Genomic DNA, 23,791 nt, shown 5'->3' on the forward strand with positions numbered 1-23,791 from the left:
CAGGGATCAACCTTTTTAACGCCTGAAGAGCAGCGCAAGTGGAAGATGAGGACACTTAAGCTTCAGCTCGACTACGTTCTGGCGAGGAACATTCCTCAGTCAGATATCCGAAAATCTAATGCTGTTTGGGACATCGCTTTCGACTCTGACCACCGTCCAGTTCTTCTTAGCTTCAAGATACGGTTCCACAAGAGAAACCGAGGAGTTCTTCTTCAACCGAAAATCGACATGGCAGGTCTGAAAGACGATGAGTGCAGAAGAAAATTCCGCCAACGTGTGTCTATTCATGTTGAAGTACGGGCCAGAAAGAAGCTTAGCGATGCGGATTCCTTCACAAATTGCATCCAGGACGCCGCAAGGGAAACGCTCCCGGTTTTATTGCCGCGGAAGAAGTTTGCCTTAGCATCTGCGGAAACAAAATCCACATACAATTCTGTATGTGTCGCGCGCAGCGCTAGTGACTTCAACCAGGAAAAGCGTCTTAGAAGGAAGGTGCGTCGTCAACTGCAACAAGACCGCGATAACGAGTGGACGTCAAGAGCGATGGAGTTTGAGAAGGCGTGGGAGGACAGGAACCCGCGGAAAGCCTATGCTCTACTAAAACAGTATAGCGGCAAAATGAAAAGATGTTCCCCTGTCCTCAACACTGCCAATGGTGTAGCTGTCGGTGAAGCAACCCTTTCAATTTGGAAGGAACACTTCAAGACCTTGCTGAAACGGCTAGCACCGTCAGCCCTGAACTCGAACACGTTCATAGACCGACATACGCGGTTAACGAGGAGCCACCGACCGTGTCGGAGGTCCTGGTCTGTATTCAAAAGATGAAGAATGGAAAATCTGGCGGAGACGACGGGATTAGCGCAGAAATGCTAAAATATCTTCCTCCGTCTGGGATTCGTGAGATGACAAAGATCATCCGTTCAATATGGATAGACGGAAGGATACCTGATTCGTGGAGACACGCTATCATAATTCTCCTCCACAAGAAGTTATCCGTCACGGACCCCAGGAATTATCGATCTCTTTGCTGCGTGTTATGTACAAGGTACTGGAGTGCATTATCCTGGACCGACTCATCAAACATCGCGAAGAAACAACGCGCGAGGAGCAAGCTGGCTTTCGTCCTGGCCGATCTACGATTGACCAGGTGTTCATCGTCTGGAGTGTGATCGAAATCTGGCAGCGGTATTCGAAGCCAATGCAACTAGCGTTTCTGGACTTCGAAGCCGCGTTCGACTCTCCTCACCGAGGCCGTCTTCTCAACGCGCTGAGCGCCGATGGAGTACCAGGAAAGTTCGTTCGCTTGCTTGATGACATGAATCAACGAACAACTACTGTAGTTCGAACACCAGCCGGATGTACAACACCGTTTGAAGTGGTAACTGGAGTAAGACAAGGGGCAGTGGCAGGACCTTTCCTGTTCAATTTCGCATTCGACGATATTATGCGAAGAACAGTCGGCCAGTATCTTGCCGACATTGTCTTAGCACCATCTGGGTGCCCCTTTACTGACCTCGAGTACGCCGACGATGTTGTTATATTCGCGGAAAGCAGTACAAAACTTCAACATGTTGTCAACCTTCTATCGAAGCTAACTGCAGCCTATGGACTACGCCTACGCCCTGATAAATGCGAACAGATGTGGATCTCTTCGAGATCTCAAACGGGAATCAGGGTGGACGGACAACCGATAGAACTCGTCGATGAGTTCTGTTACCTAGGCTGTACGCTGAAGAACAATGGCAACTACGAGAAAGATATTCAGCAAAGTTGCGCTAAGACCACTTCTGCATTTAACTCCTTAACGAAATATCTGTGGTCGACCCCCATCAACAACGAAGTCAAGCTGCGAGTCTACCCGTCCGCGATTCACTTCATCATGATGCACTGATGGAAGACTTGGGCAGTACCATCTACGGTGATGGAGAGGATTGATTACACGAAACGAAAGCTGCTTAGACGGCTACTTGGCTACTTCTGGCCTAGGGTAAGCCACAATGAAGATCTTTACGCAGAAATTGATGTGGTATACCGGCGGATGACACGTGGAAGATATCAACATCTTGCACCGCCATCGAAAGTGGCTAAAGTAAATCGTCTTCGCTTCTTTGGTCATATATTAAGGAGACCGGCAGATCGCCTTGTTCAACGAGTTCTGAGGAGTTTGCCGGGTTCGAGCTGGAAGAAGCCACCTGGCCGAAAACGGAAGTTCTGGACTGAGGCGGTGAAAGAGGACCTGAGGACACTCGGCGTGGATAGGCAGTTCAGGCGAGACGTAAGGTTTCGCAGAATATGGAATAGCGACGAATGGATTGATTCTGTGCAAGCTCTCGCAGAAGATCGAGAAGGTTGGGCAGAGCTGTGCTCAAGGACGGCACACCTCGGCGAAGATGCGCGTAATCGCGTCAGGCGATGACATCAGCCCGCTGATTAAGTCAAGTAAGTCACCATTCGCCCCAAATTCACTCACCAATGGAAAGGCCTTTTCATAATTGAACAAATTTTTCGTCCTTATGCCACCATCACCAATCTGATCGGCTGACAGGAACGACTTGTTCATATTAATAGGTTGAAATTTTCCTCGTTCTTCGTCCGCTAATGTTTTCACTTCTAAACAAATACTACATTCGCCAACAAATATCCAAAAGGAAACATCAGATGACTTAGAACATAACTTACGACGATCGCATCGTCTCTTTCTAAAACGTAAATCTTTCAGCACTCACCGTTCCCAGCAAGAGAATTTAAAAAAAGAAACAACTACCATTGATAGTAGTTGTAAATTCTCTACCATATGTTTGACTTTTCTTCAATATACCGCCGATCCTATACGCCGCACCTACTACATGATTTCATTGAACAGGTGTTTCAAAAAACTCATCAAAATAAAAATCTTCTTCAAAACAAAGCATTCACACCTTCCAAATTACGCCCTCATGTTGAACGAAAATCAATGTGCTGTGCATAGTTCAACATATGACCTACTCGTTTGTATTTTATAAACTCCACATAATTTTGTTGTACACGAAATTTCTTTTCGCCTACTTCACTTCGTCAAAATGTTAACACGCTCAACTTTATCACATGTTATTGCATCAATACCGAAAATAAGAATTGTACCTTCAAGAGATTATTTTACTAGGAAGATATAATTGCACGCTTTATCATTGTAATTTTTTTGAGCCCACCTTTGTAATAACGATCAACAGACATCTACTCTACTTTCTTCCCTTCTCTCTGACAACTTATACGAACGTACCAGAATACATCCACCAGCCTCATCCCACATTTGAGAATAATGAGGACGAACTATCTCATTATTATAGAGCAGGTGAAAGCCGTAACTAACCAAGTTTCGCTGGATCCTCTCCCTGGAGCTTGTCAGCTCATTAACCTATTTAAAGACCATGTTTTACCGATGTCTACAACGACAAGTACGACTACTTAAGAAATGCCGTCATACAAAACGTCGCAACAACTTCTTCTCAACATCGCGCCTTACAGCTCGAGGATGAGCTTACTGAAGGAATGGAGATGTCGGGATGCACTCGCAGGCAGCGGCATACATCAGGTGTTGTCAGAGGCAGTCCGCCAACGAGACAGCAGTCTCGCCTCCTCGGCCATGCCATCCGCCTGGCGCCAGCCCCTCTTTCTCTCTCCCCACTTTTGATGTGTTATATATATATATATATATATATATATAGTATATTTATAATATACGTTTGAACTCCCCGTAACACATCAAGAACAAGAGTGCACCCTATAACTTGACATGCTAAAAAAAGCTTTTCCTAACTGTGACTTATAAGATAACGAAAAAGCTTTAAAAAAGGAAGGAGATTCGTGGAGAAGAAATTTTTTTACAAATATGATTTGTTTTCTTGGAGAATGCGGTGAGTCACTGGACTTTGTTCGATTTCTGATTTTGACGACGAGTCAGAAATCCAATTTTTCTCACTTTTCTATCGAAAATCTTCTAACTGGAAATGTTTATCTATGTTGGTGATCTGGGTCTTGCTAGAGCTACTTTTCACATATCTAATAATACGGGGAAAAAGTTACGACTGTACGACGTTTCAAAAAACCTTCTAAAGATAGAAGAAAGCCAATGTTTGCTGAAATGCAGACAAAATCTGTTTGCACAATCCTGCAGAATTGTACTGCATGGAACTTGCTGTGAGTTATTCAGCAACTCGTGCAACCAATTTTAGATGAATTTTACCCCTTTCTGCGAGCGCAGATGTCTTTATCGAAAGTAGTCGAAATTCCGTTTTGGGTAATTATATGAGTGGTTACTATTCGACGAGATGAATCATTATTCAACTCTTCTACGCTGAATGCAAAAATCTCTCTCCCAGATACTAACCGCTAACCGTTTTCTACAGAGCAGTGTTTCATTCGCTCATTACATTTTATCCTGTTCACGCATGCCAAGAAAAACTAGCCAAAGAACAAATGGTAAATATGGAGTTATGTAGCTGTAAAAGAAGCAAATTTGTTGAAATGTTGTTGAAATACAGGTATTGAAACATTTTCGTTTTTATTCCAGAATCTATGAAATACCTTTACGTACTGACCAAAGCGCGTAAAACGACAAAAAAAGAGGATAGTCAGGTGTACAGGTCGAATTACAGAGGAATGATGAAAAAGGGCGAAAAAATCAACATTCTGTTTCGGCAACGTGAGACGCAAGTTCAACACCATCCTGAGTCAAATTTCACACTACGCCAATGCTCAGGCATAATAACATACCAACAACTACGCTTGTAGTTCGTTCATGCTTATAACAGGAGGTACTAAGCGGTGTGCAAAATGAAGGTTTGAGCCAACCTTCCTATCTAACCTGAAATATTCCATACTTCTAATTTTAGTTAGCAATTTTAATTAAGCAATGACAGAACTGACTAGTTTTGCCTATATGAAACAGTCCATCTGCCTTCTGCTCAATCTTTGTACTCAAACGTTTTGAATTCACATTAAGACTGTGTTTATTTCCACATTTCATTGGTGACTGGACGTCTTCCACACCACTCCTGCCGATAACTGTGAGAGACACATCTGCTATGAGTAATAAGCAAATATATCGCTCCGTGAATCCATACCGATTTCACGAAGCAATTAGTAGTGGAAAATAGTCGAAACATTTCAACTACTTCATGGGAGTCATGTAGGCCCTCTGCTTGTAGGAAATGTATTGAAACAAAACAGTCTTAACTAACGATGGAGTATCTAAACACTGCAATTCATGAGAATGCCTTTCGTGAGCTACTGAAGAAGAGTGATTTCGTCACGTTTCTACGCACCCAGTGTTGCTCTACCCACGTCGTAAGTCGGCGATCTAGAATTAAATAGAATAAATAGATCTAGAATTATAGTAGTCCTGGCACTCTACATATAGTGGCTGCCGGGTGAAAAATGTAAAAAAAAACGCTTCGTCACGCCGCTTCCTCTTTGTCGTATCTCGATGACAGTGACAAATTGAGGAAAAAAGAGTTCTTGTCCTTCCGAAAATAGAGAGGAAAATTCTTCAGAAATCTGTACTAACTGAATTGCAATATTTTCATATTTCTCTGTTACTTCTTGTTTCTTTTCAAACACTTTCCATCAGTTGCTCAGACTTAGTGTTACTTATCGACTCTTCAAAGGCGACGTCAGTTTCCAGGCAATTCCGTTAAAGAACATTAAGACTAAAATATACGACGAGTCAAAAATGTTCATGTTCTGAAAATCACGAATCAGAAATACGATGAAAATGTTGAATCGTATCATGGGAAGCGAATGCGGTCTCTATGAACATATATCTTTTGATTCCTCCATAATCCGCTTCTGCACCATGAACACATTTTCAATGCCCTAGAATACAAGGCAGGTCGTCACAATAATACACAACAAAACGAGATAAGACGGCAGAAATAAAACAACTCACCTCTTTGAAACAACTGAAATTGTAGTCAATTAGGCCTTGTTTCTCGAAATTCTCACCTCGTATAACACAAACGAGAGCGAGGTGTTTGTTGAGTTGACGAAGAAACATCACCTATGCATGATGATACCTTGCATCGGCAATCAAGCCGTATATAACCACGAATGTATTGCTTTTGGTCTTAAATGAACAAACGTATACCTGGTCAGTTTTTAGACGTATAACAGCGTATGAATTGTCATCGAAAGGGCTCTGTATATCGCCATCGTCCTCCTTCGCTCTTGAAATACGCAATAATCATTGCAACGAAAAATGTCAAACGTTGTTAAACACTTGGTGTAGCAATTGTGTCACGTCACCCCATCGTCGAACATGGAAAGCAACGGATAAGTCTTTCACAAAAGTAGTGTTAGGAGTAAACGTTCAAAGAATCGTTTTCCATTTCTAACATTTGAGAGAGAAAGAGAAACTGCAATAAATTCCATTTCTTTGCACTAGAGAGGTAATGCAGACGCGACGATGAGGTACATTATGGAGCTTCGCAAAAGTCGACCCACGCGCATTCTGATTCTGCGTAGCACGACCTATTTGATCTCCCGGATACAAAACTTCGTACATGGAAGGATAACACAGTAAAAGAGCGATTTTACACCGCTACCCACCCAGAAGATTAATGAGCGTCATTAACTGCGCTGTGCGGATCCTGACGGGGTCATCTTCGTCACAGTAGCCTCGTTTCCTCTGCGCTTCATGAGACTAAAACTCCGCCCGCCTATGTCGTATACAAACGTCGATGTGTTCATTCTCCTCCTCTCAAGTGTTAAATGCTGATTTCTTCCATGTAACACATTTAGGGTGCCCACTTATTGATTGGATTACAAGAGGTGGTTTTGGAAATCATTCATTGGTCGCTGTTTTACTACATTTCTTTCGCTTTGTTCTTTAAGCGTTTTGTTTTTTGCACAACTAGCTTTAACAGATCAAAGATTAGGTCACTCAACATATGACGCGGCAAGAAGAATGTCTTGCAGGCATACATTGTCCCTAAAGGCATATCTCAAACATCAAGGTGCTCCTGATTGATATCCGTGTACTTTACCGTCGTGTTGCTTGTTTTCAAACGCTGTAGAAAGCAGAGAGCATTATTTGAGGTTGTATCGAATGAAAAAGTGACGGCAAACATTTTAAAAGAATATTTCACATGTATTTTCTAATGACACTACATTTATATAAGAATTCGACAAAACATTAATCTATATAGTCCTTTCATTTACTTAATGGTGAATACAGTGACAAGATTTAACGTCACTTTCATTATATAACATTGAAAGCCACACTGTTTTGGACTTCTCCATCACGCTGGGAGTTTATATGGAACAGACATCGCATCCAGTCAAATAAATGAAGTGTGAGAATCGATGCATGTTAGTGTTTACCCACCATGGCGTTTCTGTTTTATCCTTTATGTCAAAGGAATTTGAACGACAGATGAAAAGTTCATTAGTGAGGTTAACATAGGTCATGATAACAACGTATCACTCTTCAGTATAAGTTTGAGTCTATTTATTTCCCGTTTTCCGATGATATATACCCAATTTCCATTATTATTACATTGGCTTCTATTATGCTGGAGCAAAACCAATTCATTGCTTTCCTTTACCTTGAAACATTTCCCACTGAACGGCATGCGCGCCTGAATATCGCGCAACAGCGGAAACGGTTGGGAAGCAGTTTCCCATGCAAACTATTCCCAAGATCTCTCACCAACAGACTATCACTGAAGCAGAAGTTTCAGTTCTCTCAATGGTCTCAAATTTGCTGGTGGGGTATTTTTATGTTTCATTCCATCGGCTTCTATTTTCAGGAGCTTTGTTTTCTTTTTTTTTTGTAACCTTCCCAGATAGAGAGATAGAAGACGGTGATAGAACTAATGATTATTAATTTGTGATTAAGAAACTATGGAATTGCAAAAGGCATGCGTGGGGAAAAATAATAAGTGGCCAATCTAATATATATCACAACATGCTGCGTCAATTCGTTCAGTGTGCAGGACAAGAGGTACCCGTGAAAACTGGCTGACCGCTCCTGACCTCCCTTCAGCGCCGCGCACCTCCGCGTAATCACGGCTGCCATTCCACCAGCTGGACATCCTTCACGACCGCCTGAGATCATCTAGACCCCGTCCCCTTATAGCTATCTAATCAACGCTGCGTGCGACGTTCACGCCGCGAAAAATAGTAAATTGAGCGCATATGATCGGGATTTAAGGAGAACAACTAGGTCCTTTCATCCAATTAAAAAATATATTATCAGAGACATATCATAGAGTATCAGAGTCAAAAATGTGATGACTGATAGGAGTGATATGCCTGTTCTACGTTGACCTTACTTGAGCAACTTCACACAAATAAAGATTATCTCAAAAAGATGCTGCAGGCAAAAGAATAAGAAGAATGAAGGAAAAGAAATGAATATATTTTCATACACCTCATAATTTAACACATTTCACGCCCAAACTGTTTTACACAAACCCGCAGTGCATAATTATGTGTTTGTCACGATGCCATTCAACGAATTCATGTTCAACTTTCGACTGCAGCAACTATACGCTCAGAAACTTTATTTCCTTATTACTTTGTATGCATTCTTTGAACCCCTTTCTACATTTCACCTTTTCAAAATTTTTTTATAGATATAATGTTTATATGGAGCACAACCTAAATATTCTAGTACTTCCTTGTACGTTTTATAGAATAAAACTTTATATGGTTCTTCAAACTTCTTTCAACAGCGTTTTATCGTTTCATTTGTATCTATTCTCTACATAAAATCAATATGACAGGTTAGGTGTATTAGTGGCGAATAGAGACCTTTGTATCTTCGAGATCCACCTTCAGGAACAATGTATTTCTGCGAGACATTATTCGTGCCTCGTTAGGCGTTCAATGGCAGTTTTACTCAGCTAGATAAGCAAAAAGAAATTCCTAGAAAGCGAAAAAAGTTTAAAAAAATAGCATTACACCGATCAGGGGAAATTCTTGGAAGCATCTTTTGCATTCCAAGAGATGGATGATTAATTTCCATCTGACAAGTCAAGACAGGATATTTTCATTTTCACTCGCACTTTTAAATGATATATATGTATATATATATATATATATATATATATATATGCCGTGAAATGGGCGGGGCGTCAGCGAGACGTAGCACAAGAGGAGCAACCAGGCTACTGTAGCGATCACGACGCTGTCAGGAGACGCGCGGTGCAATTAACGACGCTTATTAGCCTCCTGGATATATGGCGGCACATCATACGGGTACCTCTTGACCGTTCCCCATTCGTTCACCACACTTCCACTTTCTGCAATTCCCAGTTCGCAGCTTCCATCACCCTGCCTCTAATGGCTTGTACGGCGTTGGTTCGAGAAAAAGAATGGAGAGAAGCCAAAATGGTCCAACGCGGTCGCTGGAACTCTCCAATTAATGTAACAACAGCCGTAATTATGCGGCGCTGCGAGCAGGTAAGTGGTATTCCAAAAAAGTAAAGCAAATTTTAAAAAGTTACTTAGAGAGCGCAACCCGCTACTTATTCCAAAACAAGTTCAATGGTTTGTCGAACGCTTGGGAAGGACTGAAAAGCCTTAACCTAAGCTATCACTCTATTCACACAGAAATTCTAAAGGAACAGTCAAAAACTGTCATTTGCAGATACTTCGAAACTAAAATTAGTTCTGACCCTGAAATTGCCGGAACATTGTACCATTCGTATCTGCTCGTTTGGCAAGAAAAAACGCTAGAGGCTTTAAGTGATAACAGAGAAATAAGTAACGAATCGTGGCCAGGGATACGAAACAAATGAACGAGTTGAACACATCTACTAGTCGCTAAATTTACAGCACTGTATCACAGCTGGTCGATGGAAAAAATATAAATGAAAAATTCAGTAGGTGCACTATTGTTTGCCACTCAGGTCACATGATCCGCCAATGAAGTTATTCAAAGAATAATACTGCAATAAAAACCAACATAATGAAGGCATTTCACTTTCTTAAGCATAGTTTCTCTGACACAAAGTCCGTGGTTAATTTAAATACATTGAATCAGTCTTGCAGTTAAGCTGTGTCCGATATTGTCGTCATTAGTTGTCACCATTAGAAAGAAATGATAAGCAATTATACGGTAGCAAATAAAGACGAAATGACACCGAATAAATCAATATTGCACGATGGGATGTCGTTAACTAGATACGTTTACTTAACCCATCTTTAACGCAAATAACATTCGGTGTACTGATCACCTTGATCACCTTGACTCCCGTTGTTCTTCAAACTGGTCGAGAAGGCGCAGTAATCCTTCAATTTGCCACGATCGCCAGAGTCGCCCAATGGTTTCTCCTTTCGCTTGGGACAAGAAGAGCCTCGAATGTTTCATTAAAAGACTTTGTGAAGAAGTCTGACCATTTGGTTGGCGGTCTTCCTGTAGTGCGCTCAATACCACGTAGAACCCAATCGCTCATAGTTCTGGTCCAACGGTTGCCGTTGAGGCGCATCACGTGTCCGGCCCACCTCATTTTGCTGCTCATGACAAATGCCGCAGCGTCTCTGATCTTCGGCTCAGCTTTCGCATTGCATTCTCGAGGGTGGCCGTGAAAATGTTAGGTGAAATTGTATCACCCTGTCGTACCCCTCTCTTAAAATGATGATATTCTTGTAGAATGGGGAAATTCGTGTCATGAAGTTACTGTACAACTCTCGAAGTACCTTTATGTACTGAGTAGGGACACCCTGGTTGTCCAAAGCCTCTATGACCGATTCTGTCCCAACTGAGTACAAAGCCTTCTTTATGTCGACAAACGTGAGACAGAGCGGCATATTGTACTCTCGTGATACCTCGATGAGTTTCGAAACAGTGTGAATGTGGTCAGTCGTGCTGAATCCCTTTTGAAACTCTGCTTGCTCGCAAGGCTGTCCTTCATCCAAGACTTTTTCAATCCTATTAAGGATCACTCTCGTAAAGAGCTTGTCGATGACGGACAGTAAGCAGATTGAGCGATAGTTGCTGATTTCATGTAGATCTCCCTTCTTATACAGCAACACGGCCTCGCAGGTCTTCCACTGTTTGAGGACCTTGTATTCCGAAAGGTTACGCGTGAAGAATTTTGATGAGAACTGGCGGAAGATTTTTCAGATGCTCAGATCTTATCCTGTCGGGAACGGGTGCCGTACGATTTATTACCGACATGGTAGCATGCCGTATTTCGGACGAGGGAATCTCTCGAACAACATGTCCGTCTTCCCTCAGATGGTGAGGAGGCAAGTGAACACGGCTGTCGAAGCGATCAGAGTAGAAGTCGTAGATGATTTTCTCCATTCTCATCTCGATGCTCCATTTGGGTTCCGGAGAACACTCATCCTCGTCTTTCGACTGGCAAATTCTCCACGGGCGTAGCGAATGCTCTTTCCCGTCTCTGCAGCCTCAGCCAACACTTCCGCTCTTCTCTCTTTGAAGTCTTCTTTTCTTCCTTTATCGCCTCTCTGCAAAGCCTTGCGAGCTCGGACGTGAGTTCTTAGATGCCGGCAGCTTGTGCAGCTCCACGCTAACGTATTAGCTCTAGAGTTCCCGGAGACAGGCATCTCTTGGTGTACTGAAACTCTTCGCATTCCTCCTACAGTCATGAAGATGTTCTACAAGCCGTTCATATTCGTCGTCGATGTTGTCCATGACGGTATCTTCCCACACGAAGCGAAGAGCTCCCAGCCGATGATGGTTCTGGGAGTTCGCTTTGCGCCTGTTGGTGGTTTTCCTCAGTCACTCAGCCTTTTTCGCGCAGTCGTGAAGATGTTCAATGAGCCGATTGTATTCCCCGTCGATACTGTCCATTGTAGAATCTTCCCAAGAGCCGGCTAGCGTGGCGAAAAGATCCTAGTTCCAGGTCCAACATAGAGGAAGGTTTTTGGAATTGCGAGTTTCCATGAATGGTCTTAGTCGTCATGTTAAACTCAGAAAGCCTCTCCCTCTGCTCGCTCCACTGTTGGCTGTGGGTCCCGATGTGAAGTTCCTCAGGGGTTCTTCTGAGGCCAATCTTGGCCTTAAAATCACCAACAATGACCTTGTAGAAAGTGTAGTCTTCTCTTTAGAACTTTTCTAGGTCCATATAGAAAGGTTCGACCTCTTCTTCTTCGTAGCTTGATGTTGGAGCGTAAGCGACGAAGATGGTCAAAGCTGGTGTTGGACCACATTTTCTCCGCAGACGGCCGATTCGGGTTGCAAGTTGTTCGAAAGATTCGATGTTCTTTGCCATACTCGTGTTGGCGAGGACGCCAACTCCACCAACACCTCTACTGTCGCATGTTCCTAAGAACAATTCTTCTTCATGTACGGCGTTGAGAGGGTGACGTCGTCTCGTCTCGGTCAGTCCGATAACGTCGTAGTCCTTCAAAGAAAAGTACGGCGCTCTTCGAGTTCCTCGCGAGAAGAGATGTCAATAAGCAACACTTGCGTGAGAACGGGACAAATAGAAGTATTACTGGTGCCCGCACGAGCAAATCGATGAACAACTGGAGCGCAAGTAATACAGGTGTTTTGCATTTCAATGAAAACACTTCTCAAAACAAAAAAATTTATTTGTGGGATGGATTCGACTTTAAAAATATCAGCATTAAAAACATTAAATTTTTTAAAGCTTTTGTAAAGTGAATTCCGTCTCTCACATTATTTCACCTTTTTGTTCTTTTCAAAACTGTGCAACATTAAAGCGGCATCGAATCTTTCGTAGAAAGAAACTTATCAGCATGGACTCTTTCTATGATTTCGTTGTTAAAAGTTTTGTAAGTCTCCCACTCACACGTAAAATAATGTACATAATCGAACTACGCACTTATACTTACACAGATACTTAGATGGCCCGTCTTCCCTGGACGTGCGGACCCCAGCATCTCTCCCACTCGTTTCGTTCCCTGGCCATTGTCATCCAAGATGTTCTCAAGTTTCGTTAGTGACGTTGACGAGGTCCTTGAGCCGTATCCAGCTGAGCTCTCAGCTGGTCCATCCGTGTAGCGAACACGTCACCCCATCTCGTTGGCGGTCTTCGTCGATGGCGTTTAGCATCTCTTGGGATCCACTCTAGCGTTCTTTTAATCCATCTATCGTCGCTTCTTCTCATAATGTGACCGATCCATCTATGCTCTGCTTTCGATATATTCCGCTGGGTCGCTCAGAAGACTGGACATTCCTCTTAAGTCGAAGCTGCGAAGACCGGCTAGGTGTTGCGTGCGCCGGTTAAACTTCTGAATGCATCTCTCAAGGACTCTGTGGGTAGAAAGTAACTTCCTAGACGGTGTCTGCCCACGTCTCCACTGCGTAACAGCTGGAAGAACTGTAGAGTTAAACAGATGGGAACGAAGATCTTGGTCTCTAGCTTCCCTGACGGGTGCGAACGCTGCCAATGCTGCTCTCATTCTTCTATTCAGTTCTTCCTTCAAGCGGTTTTTCATGTTCATAGAATGTCCGAGGAATACGTATTACGAAGTTTCCACGATTTGGGAGCCTTCGAGATGTACTCCTCCGTCCTCGCAATAGACGTCCGTCATGGACTGTCTTTTTTCAGTTTAAACGCAATTCTATTCTCTTCCATGCTTCGTTCAATTCCTTGAGCATCGTCTCTGCTTTACTGGTACTTCTCGAAAAGAGAACGATGTCGTACGCAAAACGAAGGTTCGAGAGAAATCTTCCATCAACATGTATGCCCCTTTCTTCCTAGGAAAGTGATTTCATTATCCACTGCAATGAGCCGTCAACAGCTTCGGCGATATAGTATAGCGTTGTCGTACCTCCTTTCCAATGGGTATGGTGAGGGGGCGAAGGAAAAGCTTCATCTTATTGGTGCATCGATCGTAGCAATTGGCTAATGTCCTCACATATGAGGCGTCCACGCCTTGATCGACCAGCGCTGACGATATTGCATTCGTTTCTACGCTGTCGAAGGCTTTCTCATAGTCGACGAAGGTTACTACAAGGGACAGACGGTATTCCCGCCAGACCCCTATGACCCTCGACATGGTCTGGATGTGGTCAAAGCAACTGAACTCCGGACGGAATCCAGCTTGTTCTTAAGGCTGGGCTTCATCCAGCGTCCTAGATATGCGCGTGAGGATGAATACTGAATACTTGATATAACAAATATCTCAGCAAGCATATCGGACGGTAGTTCCGAAGGTCTTCTCGGTTACCTTTCCTATGGATAAGAACGGTTTTCTTTTCGAGATTTTCCACCGGTCTGGGATCCTTTCTTTCTGAAGATAGGATGTCATGTGCGCTGCTAAGATTGCATGAAGTGGATGGCCACCAACCCGAAGAAAGTCTGCTCATATAAAATCAGGTCCGGGATATGTGTTAGGTTTCGTGCTCTTGATAGCGACTCGTACTTTCGAAGGAAGAATCCATCGTGGAGCTTCACCAGTGGGGATGATCGGGCTCGACACAGGAGTTGATGAACGGAAAAGGTTCGAGTAGAACCTCTCCGTAATGATTTCCATCCCTCGACGAGAAGACGTGTGAGTCCCGTCTTCGCTCAGCAAGGCTGCTAGCGGAATATTATATTCGCAGAGATCCCTGCGGCACTTCTTTAGACTTCTTCTTCTTTGTGCTGCTTCAACAATTTTCTTATGCCTGTATTTCAAAAGAACATCCTTCAACGCTTCTCTGCAGCTAGTGTTTGCTACTAACCGCTCAATGTGCAATGCATTCGCATCAAGCCTCAAAATCCTTCTTCTTTTCAACAATTCCTTGGTGTTTTTAATTGATGTTCTTGAGATGTAGCCAAGATTGTTATTGATAGTCTTTATTAAACAACAGTTATCGTTTCGGCGTTATCGCCTTCGTCAGAGGCTGGAAAATTCAAAGCCATTAGTGATTTATCCTCTCAAGCGCCTCATCACCCTACAGAAAGCATCCAAACGGTAGGCAAACTCAAACAGCAACACATTAGCTAGTGCTTACCTCATTAGCTAGAAAAAACATGGTCTGTAAATCTGGCCCATAAAGTGGCAATATCCAATGGGTACTCAACTGGAGATGGTGCTACCCGACAAACACGACATCTCTCTCGAAGATCCAACGTAGTGGATGGCCAGGAAAAGATCCCTTTCTGTTTACCTTATATATCTGATGATATGAGCAGAGCGGTAAGGAGCTGTCTACGAAAAGCGGGTCTAAGGAATGATGTGAGGGTTGTGGAAATACCTCCAGTGAACCCCAAGGGTCATACTGGTACGTAATCGTGCATATGATCAACTCTGCACAACTTCCAGCTGCGTGGTTTGCCCGTATGACAGAGAGGGTGATTGCACGGTATCAGGAGTAGTGATCATATCACGTGCAGGTTGTGCGATGATGATTATATAGGGGGAACGGGACGTCCGCTGTGTATTAGGGTCAAGGAGCATCTAGATGGACTCGCAGAATCTAAAACCTTCAAACACTAGGAGCATACCGTAGAATATGCCATCCAAACTCCGAAGTAGAGGTAGAAGTTAGTATATTATCCTACGAGTCCGAGATCACAGCACGCAGAACACTACAGGCCTTTTGGATAACCGCCAAAAGTCCAAAAATGAACAAAAAGAATAAGTGCATTGCTATCACAAATGAGTTATTCTCATATCAAGCCCTATGCGGGTTTTGATCTACGGGGCTGGCCGTGAGGTCCTTACATAAAACCCTTGTGACTCATAGTTGTGGTATGTGGTGATCTGTTGCGGTACCAAGTCTAGCTAATGAGGTAAGCACTAGCCAGCTAGTGTTGCTGTTTGAGTTTGTCTACCGCTCGGATGCTTTCTGTAGGGTGATGAGGCGCTTGAGAGGATAAATCACTAATGGCTTTGAATTTTCCAAGCTCGGACGAAGGCGATAACGCCGAAACGTTAGCTGTTGTTTAATGAAGACGATCAATAACAATCTTGGCTACAGCTCAAGATCCAAAGACAGTCGAACATGGGCGATTCTTTGGTGGTCTTCGAAATTCGACCCAAATTTGCCGTGCGCGGCTTCGAGGCACGCCCAGCACAGGCTCGTAATCCTCTGAGCAGCATCTCGCAGACCACGTTTGGGTTCTCCTTGACGTACAAGTCAGCTTAGGACAATGAGTCCTGGAGTACGCAATTGCCGTGCCGACTTCCTTCCTCCTTCATTACCGATAGCAGTTATTTTCCAGTTTGTGCTCGTACTTACCAGACCAAATAATCTCAACCTGAGCAGTGGCTTACTTTTAGCTAGGCTCGCAGATCAAATGTTACGCTCTGTCTGCCTTGAGACGTAGGTGGATTCCGGCTATGGACTCCCTGTTTCTTTCATGCGAGGACCGATTCAATCTGTTCGTGTATTCTGCACACGAAGCCGATCAAAAATTTGGGAACAGGTGACATGGAAGCGGTTTGCAGTCCTCTTCAACTAGTAAACAACTACGAAGTAAGCTCCAGTTGTCTATTAGGGGAGTAGGCAGCGTCTGACCCCTAAGACTATATGCTAGCAATTTGCCCACCTATAAATTAACAGCTCGACATAGTGATGGCAAATAGTCTCTTGTCTCCAAAAGAACGCCCGCTCACACCAAGAAAGAAGAGGTTGCAGGAGTTATCCTGCTGCCTAAAGGGAAAACAACTAAGATAACGATCTGTACATACAACGCACGTACGCTTGCAAGCCAACAAAATCAATTATGATGTCATCGGACTGACCGAAAAGAGACTACACCAGAAGACAGGTTCATAAGTTCAATTGGCAGTAGAAGATTTGGTGAAGTCGATGTCCTCCTAGACTGGGATTTGGTAATGAAATATCGATCCTCCTGAATATCTGACAATCCAAATCGGACATCTACGGGAGAGAAAGTCAAACATTAAGCCACAAAGAAGAAGTCGAAGCTTTCCATATGCATCTAGAAAACTTCTACAGAGACAATCACACATTTTACAAGGTCACTATTGGTGATTAGAATGCCAAAACGGGTCCTAGAACAACAGCTACACCAAAGCTCGAAGAACTTCACATCGAAACTCGCCGCTTACATTGAAACGAACTAGGGGAGAGGCTCTTCGAGTTTATCATGGTGACTAGGCTGAAAATCGCAATTCCTAAAGCCCTTCTTCCACCTACGTTGGATGTGAGAGTCGTTCGATGGAGAGAACCGTAAACGAAATAGACGGCATCATCGTCATCGTCTATAAAAGGGCTTGGCTGACGAATGTTGGTGTTGCACGAGAGTTATATTGAACCAGACCATCTACTTTTTCAAAGAACATATTCCTTTTTACGCAAAGGTAAGAAAGCTGCAAAATTCACAAAGCGGAAAGAACATTCACATCAAACATGATAGGCTCGTACATCTTCACGATTGCGTGTATAAAGCCGAAATGTTTAGAATTTTAAACCATCGAAACGTCTGTCTCAGAAAGCTCTTAAGCTAAAAGGTTCGCATGAACCTGCAAGAGCTGCAGGCAATCACAAACTTGCCATATGGCCCGCAAAACTGCAGATAAGCAATAGAAGATGTCAAATAGGGAAAGCAGCAGTATTTGCTGAAACCGCAGAGGGGGACAGAACATTCGTTACACCCGCCGAAAGTTTATCACAAAACAAAGACGACTGCAGTACGGAACTCAGATGGAACGTTCACAACATGGGAAACATGGAAGGGCATATTGAAGATCATTCAGGTCTTCTATTCGGATCTCATCGACAGCCTTTTACACCATCTGAAGGAAGATGGACAAGTCATCCCAGAAGTCTACTCTTCCAAAGTCCGACGTGTCATCTATATGCTTTTCACAAAAGTAATTCTAAACAGGATTGAAAGAACAGTAGATGTACACAGGCATGCGAGCAAGCAGGGCTTCGAAGTGTTCAGCGCAACTCACCACATACACACAGCTTCAAACTCACAGAAATATCACGAGAGTATAAGAGGCCACTATGTTTCATTTTAATCGACTTAAGGGAGACCTTTGTTTTATTCAGTTCAGCCATGAGCTCCAAGTCATCTTTATTCAACATATAAATGTACTTGGTGAGTTATATGACATATAACAACTTCGCAATTAAAATTCTACAATTGTGCCTAATTCTACAAGAAGGCAGAACCGAGGTGAAGAGAGCACCCCGACAGGGCAATACTATCTTATCCAAAATATTCAGTGTCACTCTCGAGAGCATAATGTGATGATTGGAATGGGTTAACATGGAAGTGAATGTTGGGGGTTGACAGTTACACCACCTTCATTTCGTTGATGACATCATTTAGATGACGTCAATCATGAGCAAGGGGAAAGAATGCTGGCCAAATTCGCGAGTGAAACGTGTAGTAGGATTGGTCTACAACTGAAATTGGGCAAAACGATCTTCAAAACGAATGGATGGGTTAATGATTCCCATTCACGTTCAGCGGAATGAATACATCAGAATGTTCCACTTATACCCAGGTCTATTTCATATCATATTTCATTCCCAGTCGGGAATGAAATATGATGAACCACCTTACTTTTGAGCTCGGTAGGAGGAAAGAAGAGGTTGGGAAGCATTCCACAGTATCGGGGATGTAGTGAAGAAGATCAGAAACACATACTCGTTTCGTGCTTTGCTAGGCACCTCTTTAGCACCACCGCACTTCCTTTATTGACCTATGCTTCAGAAACCTGGATACTCTACAAGCAAGAGAAAAATGCGTTGAGGGTAACTGAACGCTCAACCGGAAGGGAGACGCTAGGAGAATCCCGCTTCACACGAGTGAAAGAATGGAGTCCAATTCAGTCCTAGGTCAACAACTGAGGATCAGAGACGTTACCACACATGCTAGGGAAAGTAAAATTAGGTGGTTACACGAGAAGCGCAAGCGCACTAAAGGGAGATAGCAGTTCCCGTGGTCACCCTTTTCACAAAGTACTTCAAAGAAATATGTGCTTCGCGAGAGGTGAAGCCACGACTCTTGCTTGCGATCCGGCGAAATTGGTGAAGTATTGCTGACACAGACTCGAACAAATCGAAGAACAAAGGGTGATAACAACACGAGGCGATACAGGTGACGGATATTTCAAACTGAATTGTTTTAAACACATGTCACTGCAAGAAAAATGCAACCCTAAACAATCTTACCCGTAGATTCCAGATATGTCGATTGTAACGTCAATCATGTCGCAGCAAAGTTCATATGCAGCCATCTCAACAGGAGTCGTATCGGTTGCTATGTAAATTTTAGAAGCTACATCAAATAGGAAGGATTTTTCCACATTCGAACCCTAAACAATAGCAAAAAACACTTTACTGCAAACTAAGGGTTGTGAGAAAATGTGGATGGGGAAAGGGCTCTATCTTTTTTTCTCTTAGTAATATAGCTTACATGTCATAGACCCCTAAGACTACTGCTTAGATCTTAGCTCCGACTGATTTAGTTATTTACTTTCAGAAACGAGGACCCTACTCTCCCCCCCCAAACTACATTTTAGGCAAGAGTTATACAATAACGTTAAGAACATGGAAACATCAGAAAAAGAACATTCACCAACCTGATTGAAAATGTCAAGCAATCGTTCCAGTGTAGGAAGACGTTTGACAAGATTCTGAACTACTTTGGAGAAGGCTTCAAAAATTGAGTGGTCGTAAATAGAGGTGAGGTGGAATGTTACATTGAAGTCTTCTAACCCTTGCTCAGCTAGTTCACATTTCACCTTAAATGGAAAACAGCTTTAAATTGCAAACATCTTGAATCTCCGTTGAATTTTAGCATAAAGGATATCCCATCTGGGTACTCCGTTTTGACGATCAGTTACTTTTGTTAAAAGTGGTCATAAGGTCGTCTAGTAGACAACACAGGTGATTGTGTCAGAAGAACTCTATAATTGCCCTAGAGAATTAGGGCTTCATCAGACTTGGAAGCAACTTGGGAAAAGCAACAAATCAATAAGACCGATGTTTCAGTGCAAAGCTGTTGTTGCAGTTGTGATCGAACTTTCTTCCTCGCAGTTCCTGAAACAAGATACCGCCATAAAAAAAAAAGTTTGTGGATGACACAGCACAGCAGTGTAGTATGTGTAAGTGATAAAGTGTCTGGCGTAAATCAATCCGTTTGAGAAGCGCCACCGCATTCACTTCTTTTCAGAATCGTTTGAGGCATATGAACGTGTAACCAATACAGCGAATTGCGGAGCTAGATGTTAGGTCAGTGTTCTTATCCTCCCAGACAAGTCTAATACCAATTTATCGATCCCGAAAGGCTTAGTTGGGACTAGGGGGGATTCAAGCCTTCGACTGATCGTGCAGTCACAGCGGAACCTCTTACCAATTCCGCTACACCTTCCCCATAAGTACCGAAATGGAATGCGAGAGAAGAAAATCCCTCGAGCGCTTGAAGTGGAAGCCTATTTGATCGATGGCTGTCAGTAAGAGGTTTCTTGTATTGATTACAGAATTTGCGGCATTGCTCGGTTTTATTTGCTTGCTTTTATTAACACTTCCGTCGATAGCACTCAGATCACCGAGCATTTGTCACAAGATCATTGGTGGAGGAAAGGACCACTGCATCTCGCGTTTATTAATTTGCAACAAACTTTCAACTACGTTTCGCACAAAGTTTCTTTTAAAACTTATGATAGGCCGAGGGACGGAATGGCTAAATCCGACTTCTCAACATCGACCTAGGTCAAGTGAGTATTAGTTCCTGGGAAGTCTGTCGACTGAACTGCCTGTCAGCGCCAAGTGTCCTCAGATCTTCCTTCACCTCCGTCCAGAACCTTCTTCAACGACCAGGAGACCTTTTCCAATTAGGATCTGGAAGCATGCTCAGGACTACTTGGCGCTGACAGGCAGACGATCAGACGGTCTTCTCATAACGTGACCAAAAAAGCGAAGACGGCTTTCCGTGGCTACTTCAAAAGGCACGGCAAGATGTTGATATTTTCCTCGCGTCACCCGCCAGTACACCATATCTACTTTCGAGTAAATATCTTCGTTATGGCACACCATTGGCCAAGAGTAGCCAAGCATTCCTCTAAACAGCTTTCTCTCCATGCAGTCAGGCTTTTCCATCACCGTCGCTGGCACTGCCCAAGTATTCGGTCCGTACACGATCCAGTCATGATAAGTCGAATAGGTAGTAGGAAGACTCGCAGTTTAACTTCGTTGGTGTCGGTGGTCGATCACAGGCAGTTGGTCAATGAGTTGAATGCCGAATTAACTTTGCTCTCTCTCTCATCTTTGCTAGACATCTCTCTTGTAGCTGCCATAATTTTTCACCGTACAGTCCAAATAACATAATTCTTCGACAACTTCAATAGGTTATCCGTCCACCCTGGTTCCCCCTGAGGGTCTCGAGAAGACCCACGTCTGCATGCATTTATCAGGAGAGTTACAGTCCGTAGGCTGCAGCTAATTTCGATACAAGATGAACAACATGTAACATCGCGCTGCTAGAAACGAATATTACTACATCGTTCGCATACTTGAGATCAGTCAAGGATCACCTTGAGGGTACTAGACGATGTCAGCAGGACACTGATCGACTGTTCTGATGTTGGTGTCATCGACTGTTTCTGACATGACCATCAATAGCGTCATCGATAGCGAAGTTGAACTGCATTGGCTTCGAATATCCCTGCCAGATTTCAATCATTCTCTTAACGATGAACACCTATATTTCTGAATAATCAAATTTTACTATACTGAGCGGTAAAGGGGCTATGTATACATATACATGTACATGTATGTATATATATGCGTATATATGTGTATATATGTACATGTATATATATATATATACATATATATATATATATATATATATATATATATATATATTATATAAGGCTTAAAGGCAACCCAGGCCTACACTAAGATGGCAAAAGTGTACGTCGAGGGTCTCTTACTACATACGTGGTTCACTAAATTTAAGAATCGCTCGATAATTCTAAGCGGTTGGGAGGGAGACAGAAGGTAGACATCGACAAGCCACAAATCTTTGTGGAGATGAATCCCTATGCCGGCACTACAGAGTCATCACGCTAGAATTGAAAGCCAAGAAGATTGAGTACGTCTTTGGACTAACCAAGGCGGATGATATCAGCCATTGAAAGCCCTCTGTGACGGTAAAGAGGAGCTATTTTTAGGAACATGCAACAGTAAAGAAGTTTGTGTCTTCCCGAGTGTGGCATGCTAGCTTTGATAATCTTCGTCGTCCTTTAGTTCTCTTTCTTCGTTCTTTAGTCGGGCAACGACTGAAGAAACTCCAATCGATTTTCGAATAATGCCTCCGACCATGCCTTTTCTAAGCAATAAGCGATGGAGTTGAAAAAGATCTTGATGTTCACCAATAATCATAGGACATTTCTAGATATGTTAAAATATAGTTTACGAGCCACTAGATTACCTTGGAAAATCAAAAGCATCCACTAGATTCATGATCGAAATTTTGAGGAGGAAAAAATATTTTGTGAGGTGAGCTCAAATTTGTAACCGTACGAGAACCAAGAGAAATCCTCACGTGAAATATGAGGTAAAGATACATCTAATAACTTCAAATTACGTGTATGAAAATTCTCATAGAAAACGAAGAAAATTTCAGTTCTCGAAAGTATGAGGGTGAGGAAAAGAGTGAGGATCAGCGGTATCTTGCAAGTCCCCAGCTTTTTTAGCCAAAACTGTCTCCACTTGAAATTTACGAATAATGTACTTCTGGAAAAGATGACCAAACAAGAACGGAAGAAAGTACTAAAAAGCTAGTCGCATGGATAGAAAATAGGTACTTGAGGGAGGGATACTCTGTAAAGCTGAACTCTTATGAGAGCATCGAGAATTTGGGAAGAAGAAGAACGCTCGGTTCTGTTTCAGCCCCTTAAACGACATCGTTCTTGTATTTACTTTGACTAGCGCTTCAGAAACCTGGAGAAATATGAGGAAGATGCTGCCAGCATTGAACGCCATAACAAATCCACATCACGTTTCTATTGTACAAGTGATTATGGCGTGATAAAGGGTCCGCATCGCAAGATCGTGAGTCGAAGTTCCGCTCGCAGTGAGATCCTCTCTGGCTTTAATCGAACAGCGGAAAAGATCTAGCCCAACTCTGACATTTTGAGCATATTCGCTTACTCATTCGCATAATTATTCAGGTCGTCGCGATACGACTGTAACTACAATCCAGACAAAGCCGTAATCCAATACTGATCGACACCTGTTGGCGGAACTTCCTTCTGCATTCCTCGTTTTTTCAGACCTGCCAAGCCGAGCTTCGGTTGATGTTGAGCTCCACGATACCTTTCTGTGGAACCGTACCATAAAGCTGAAAAGAACTGGGCGATGGTCAAAATCGAATGCGACGTCCCAGACAGCTCTAGATTTTCGGATATCTGATAACGGGATGTTCTTTGTCAGAATGTAGTCGGTCTGAAGCCTGGTGTCGCCATCTTCCGCTTTCGCGACTCTTCTGGCGTTAATGGGGTTGTCCCTTCACACGTAAGCTGATCGCATCAATGATTCCTCCTGAACGTGGATACAATGATGAGGTTCGTCTGCTTACAAAGGACTATCAGATGATCTCCGTTATCTGCTCCGTGAGATAGAACCATTTTGCAAGCACATCGTATTATTGTTCAAGTGCTATCTCTACATTCGCATCAATTTCGAGAATTACCGCCTATTGACTTGGTACCTTGGTTATCAACGCATTGAGTTTATCACCAAATGCGTCCCTGTTGCAGTCGGCTTTCGTAGGTGCATGAAGACTTACGATCTACAGTTCAATTTGTCTTCTGCGATCCCGCAATCGTACAAAGGCGCATCTTGACGACGTTGGAGCAAATTCCTCTACCAGGCTGTTGTAATCGTCCC

At 43.1% G+C, this 23,791-nt stretch overlaps 6 protein-coding genes across 7 annotated transcripts in view; 3 read left to right on the forward strand and 3 right to left on the reverse strand.

Annotated features, from left to right (window-relative positions):
* Positions 1–45: 45 nt before the first annotated feature.
* Positions 46–825, forward strand: RB195_023575 (uncharacterized protein; the record flags this gene model as incomplete). Its single annotated transcript, XM_064211058.1, has 1 exon — positions 46–825. One exon carries the CDS (start codon positions 46–48, stop codon positions 823–825), a length of 780 nt encoding a protein of 259 aa, XP_064066939.1.
* Positions 826–1,036: 211 nt separating this feature from the next.
* Positions 1,037–1,891, forward strand: RB195_023576 (uncharacterized protein; the record flags this gene model as incomplete). Its single annotated transcript, XM_064211059.1, has 1 exon — positions 1,037–1,891. One exon carries the CDS (start codon positions 1,037–1,039, stop codon positions 1,889–1,891), a length of 855 nt encoding a protein of 284 aa, XP_064066940.1.
* A 30-nt stretch (positions 1,892–1,921) lies between these two features.
* On the forward strand, positions 1,922–2,416 carry RB195_023577 (uncharacterized protein; the record flags this gene model as incomplete). The annotated part of the gene is made up of 1 exon (XM_064211060.1): positions 1,922–2,416. The coding sequence occupies one exon, from the start codon at positions 1,922–1,924 to the stop codon at positions 2,414–2,416; it is 495 nt and encodes a 164-aa protein (XP_064066941.1).
* Positions 2,417–4,838: 2,422 nt separating this feature from the next.
* RB195_023578 (uncharacterized protein) lies at positions 4,839–5,564 on the reverse strand (the record flags this gene model as incomplete). Its single annotated transcript, XM_064211061.1, has 5 exons — positions 4,839–4,843; positions 4,906–5,043; positions 5,220–5,229; positions 5,304–5,338; positions 5,546–5,564. 5 exons carry the CDS (start codon positions 5,562–5,564, stop codon positions 4,839–4,841), a joined length of 207 nt encoding a protein of 68 aa, XP_064066942.1.
* A 223-nt stretch (positions 5,565–5,787) lies between these two features.
* Positions 5,788–23,791, reverse strand: part of RB195_023579 (uncharacterized protein) — a gene marked incomplete at both ends in the record, with an annotated part of 29,305 nt that continues 11,301 nt past the window's right edge. For both annotated transcript variants that reach the window (XM_064211062.1, XM_013440558.2), the window contains 5 exons: positions 5,788–5,853; positions 5,927–6,037; positions 6,125–6,203; positions 19,067–19,209; positions 19,477–19,638. In XM_064211062.1, the coding sequence (XP_064066943.1) occupies positions 5,788–5,853; positions 5,927–6,037; positions 6,125–6,203; positions 19,067–19,209; positions 19,477–19,638 (561 nt within the window). The remainder of the gene's footprint in view (positions 5,854–5,926; positions 6,038–6,124; positions 6,204–19,066; positions 19,210–19,476; positions 19,639–23,791) is intronic.
* On the reverse strand, positions 10,502–13,980 carry RB195_023580 (uncharacterized protein; the record flags this gene model as incomplete). Its single annotated transcript, XM_064211063.1, has 5 exons — positions 10,502–10,612; positions 10,684–11,049; positions 11,159–11,390; positions 12,064–12,356; positions 13,753–13,980. 5 exons carry the CDS (start codon positions 13,978–13,980, stop codon positions 10,502–10,504), a joined length of 1,230 nt encoding a protein of 409 aa, XP_064066944.1.

This window comes from Necator americanus, chromosome X, assembly GCF_031761385.1.
Source record: "Necator americanus strain Aroian chromosome X, whole genome shotgun sequence".
Lineage (NCBI taxonomy): Eukaryota > Metazoa > Nematoda > Chromadorea > Rhabditida > Ancylostomatidae > Necator > Necator americanus.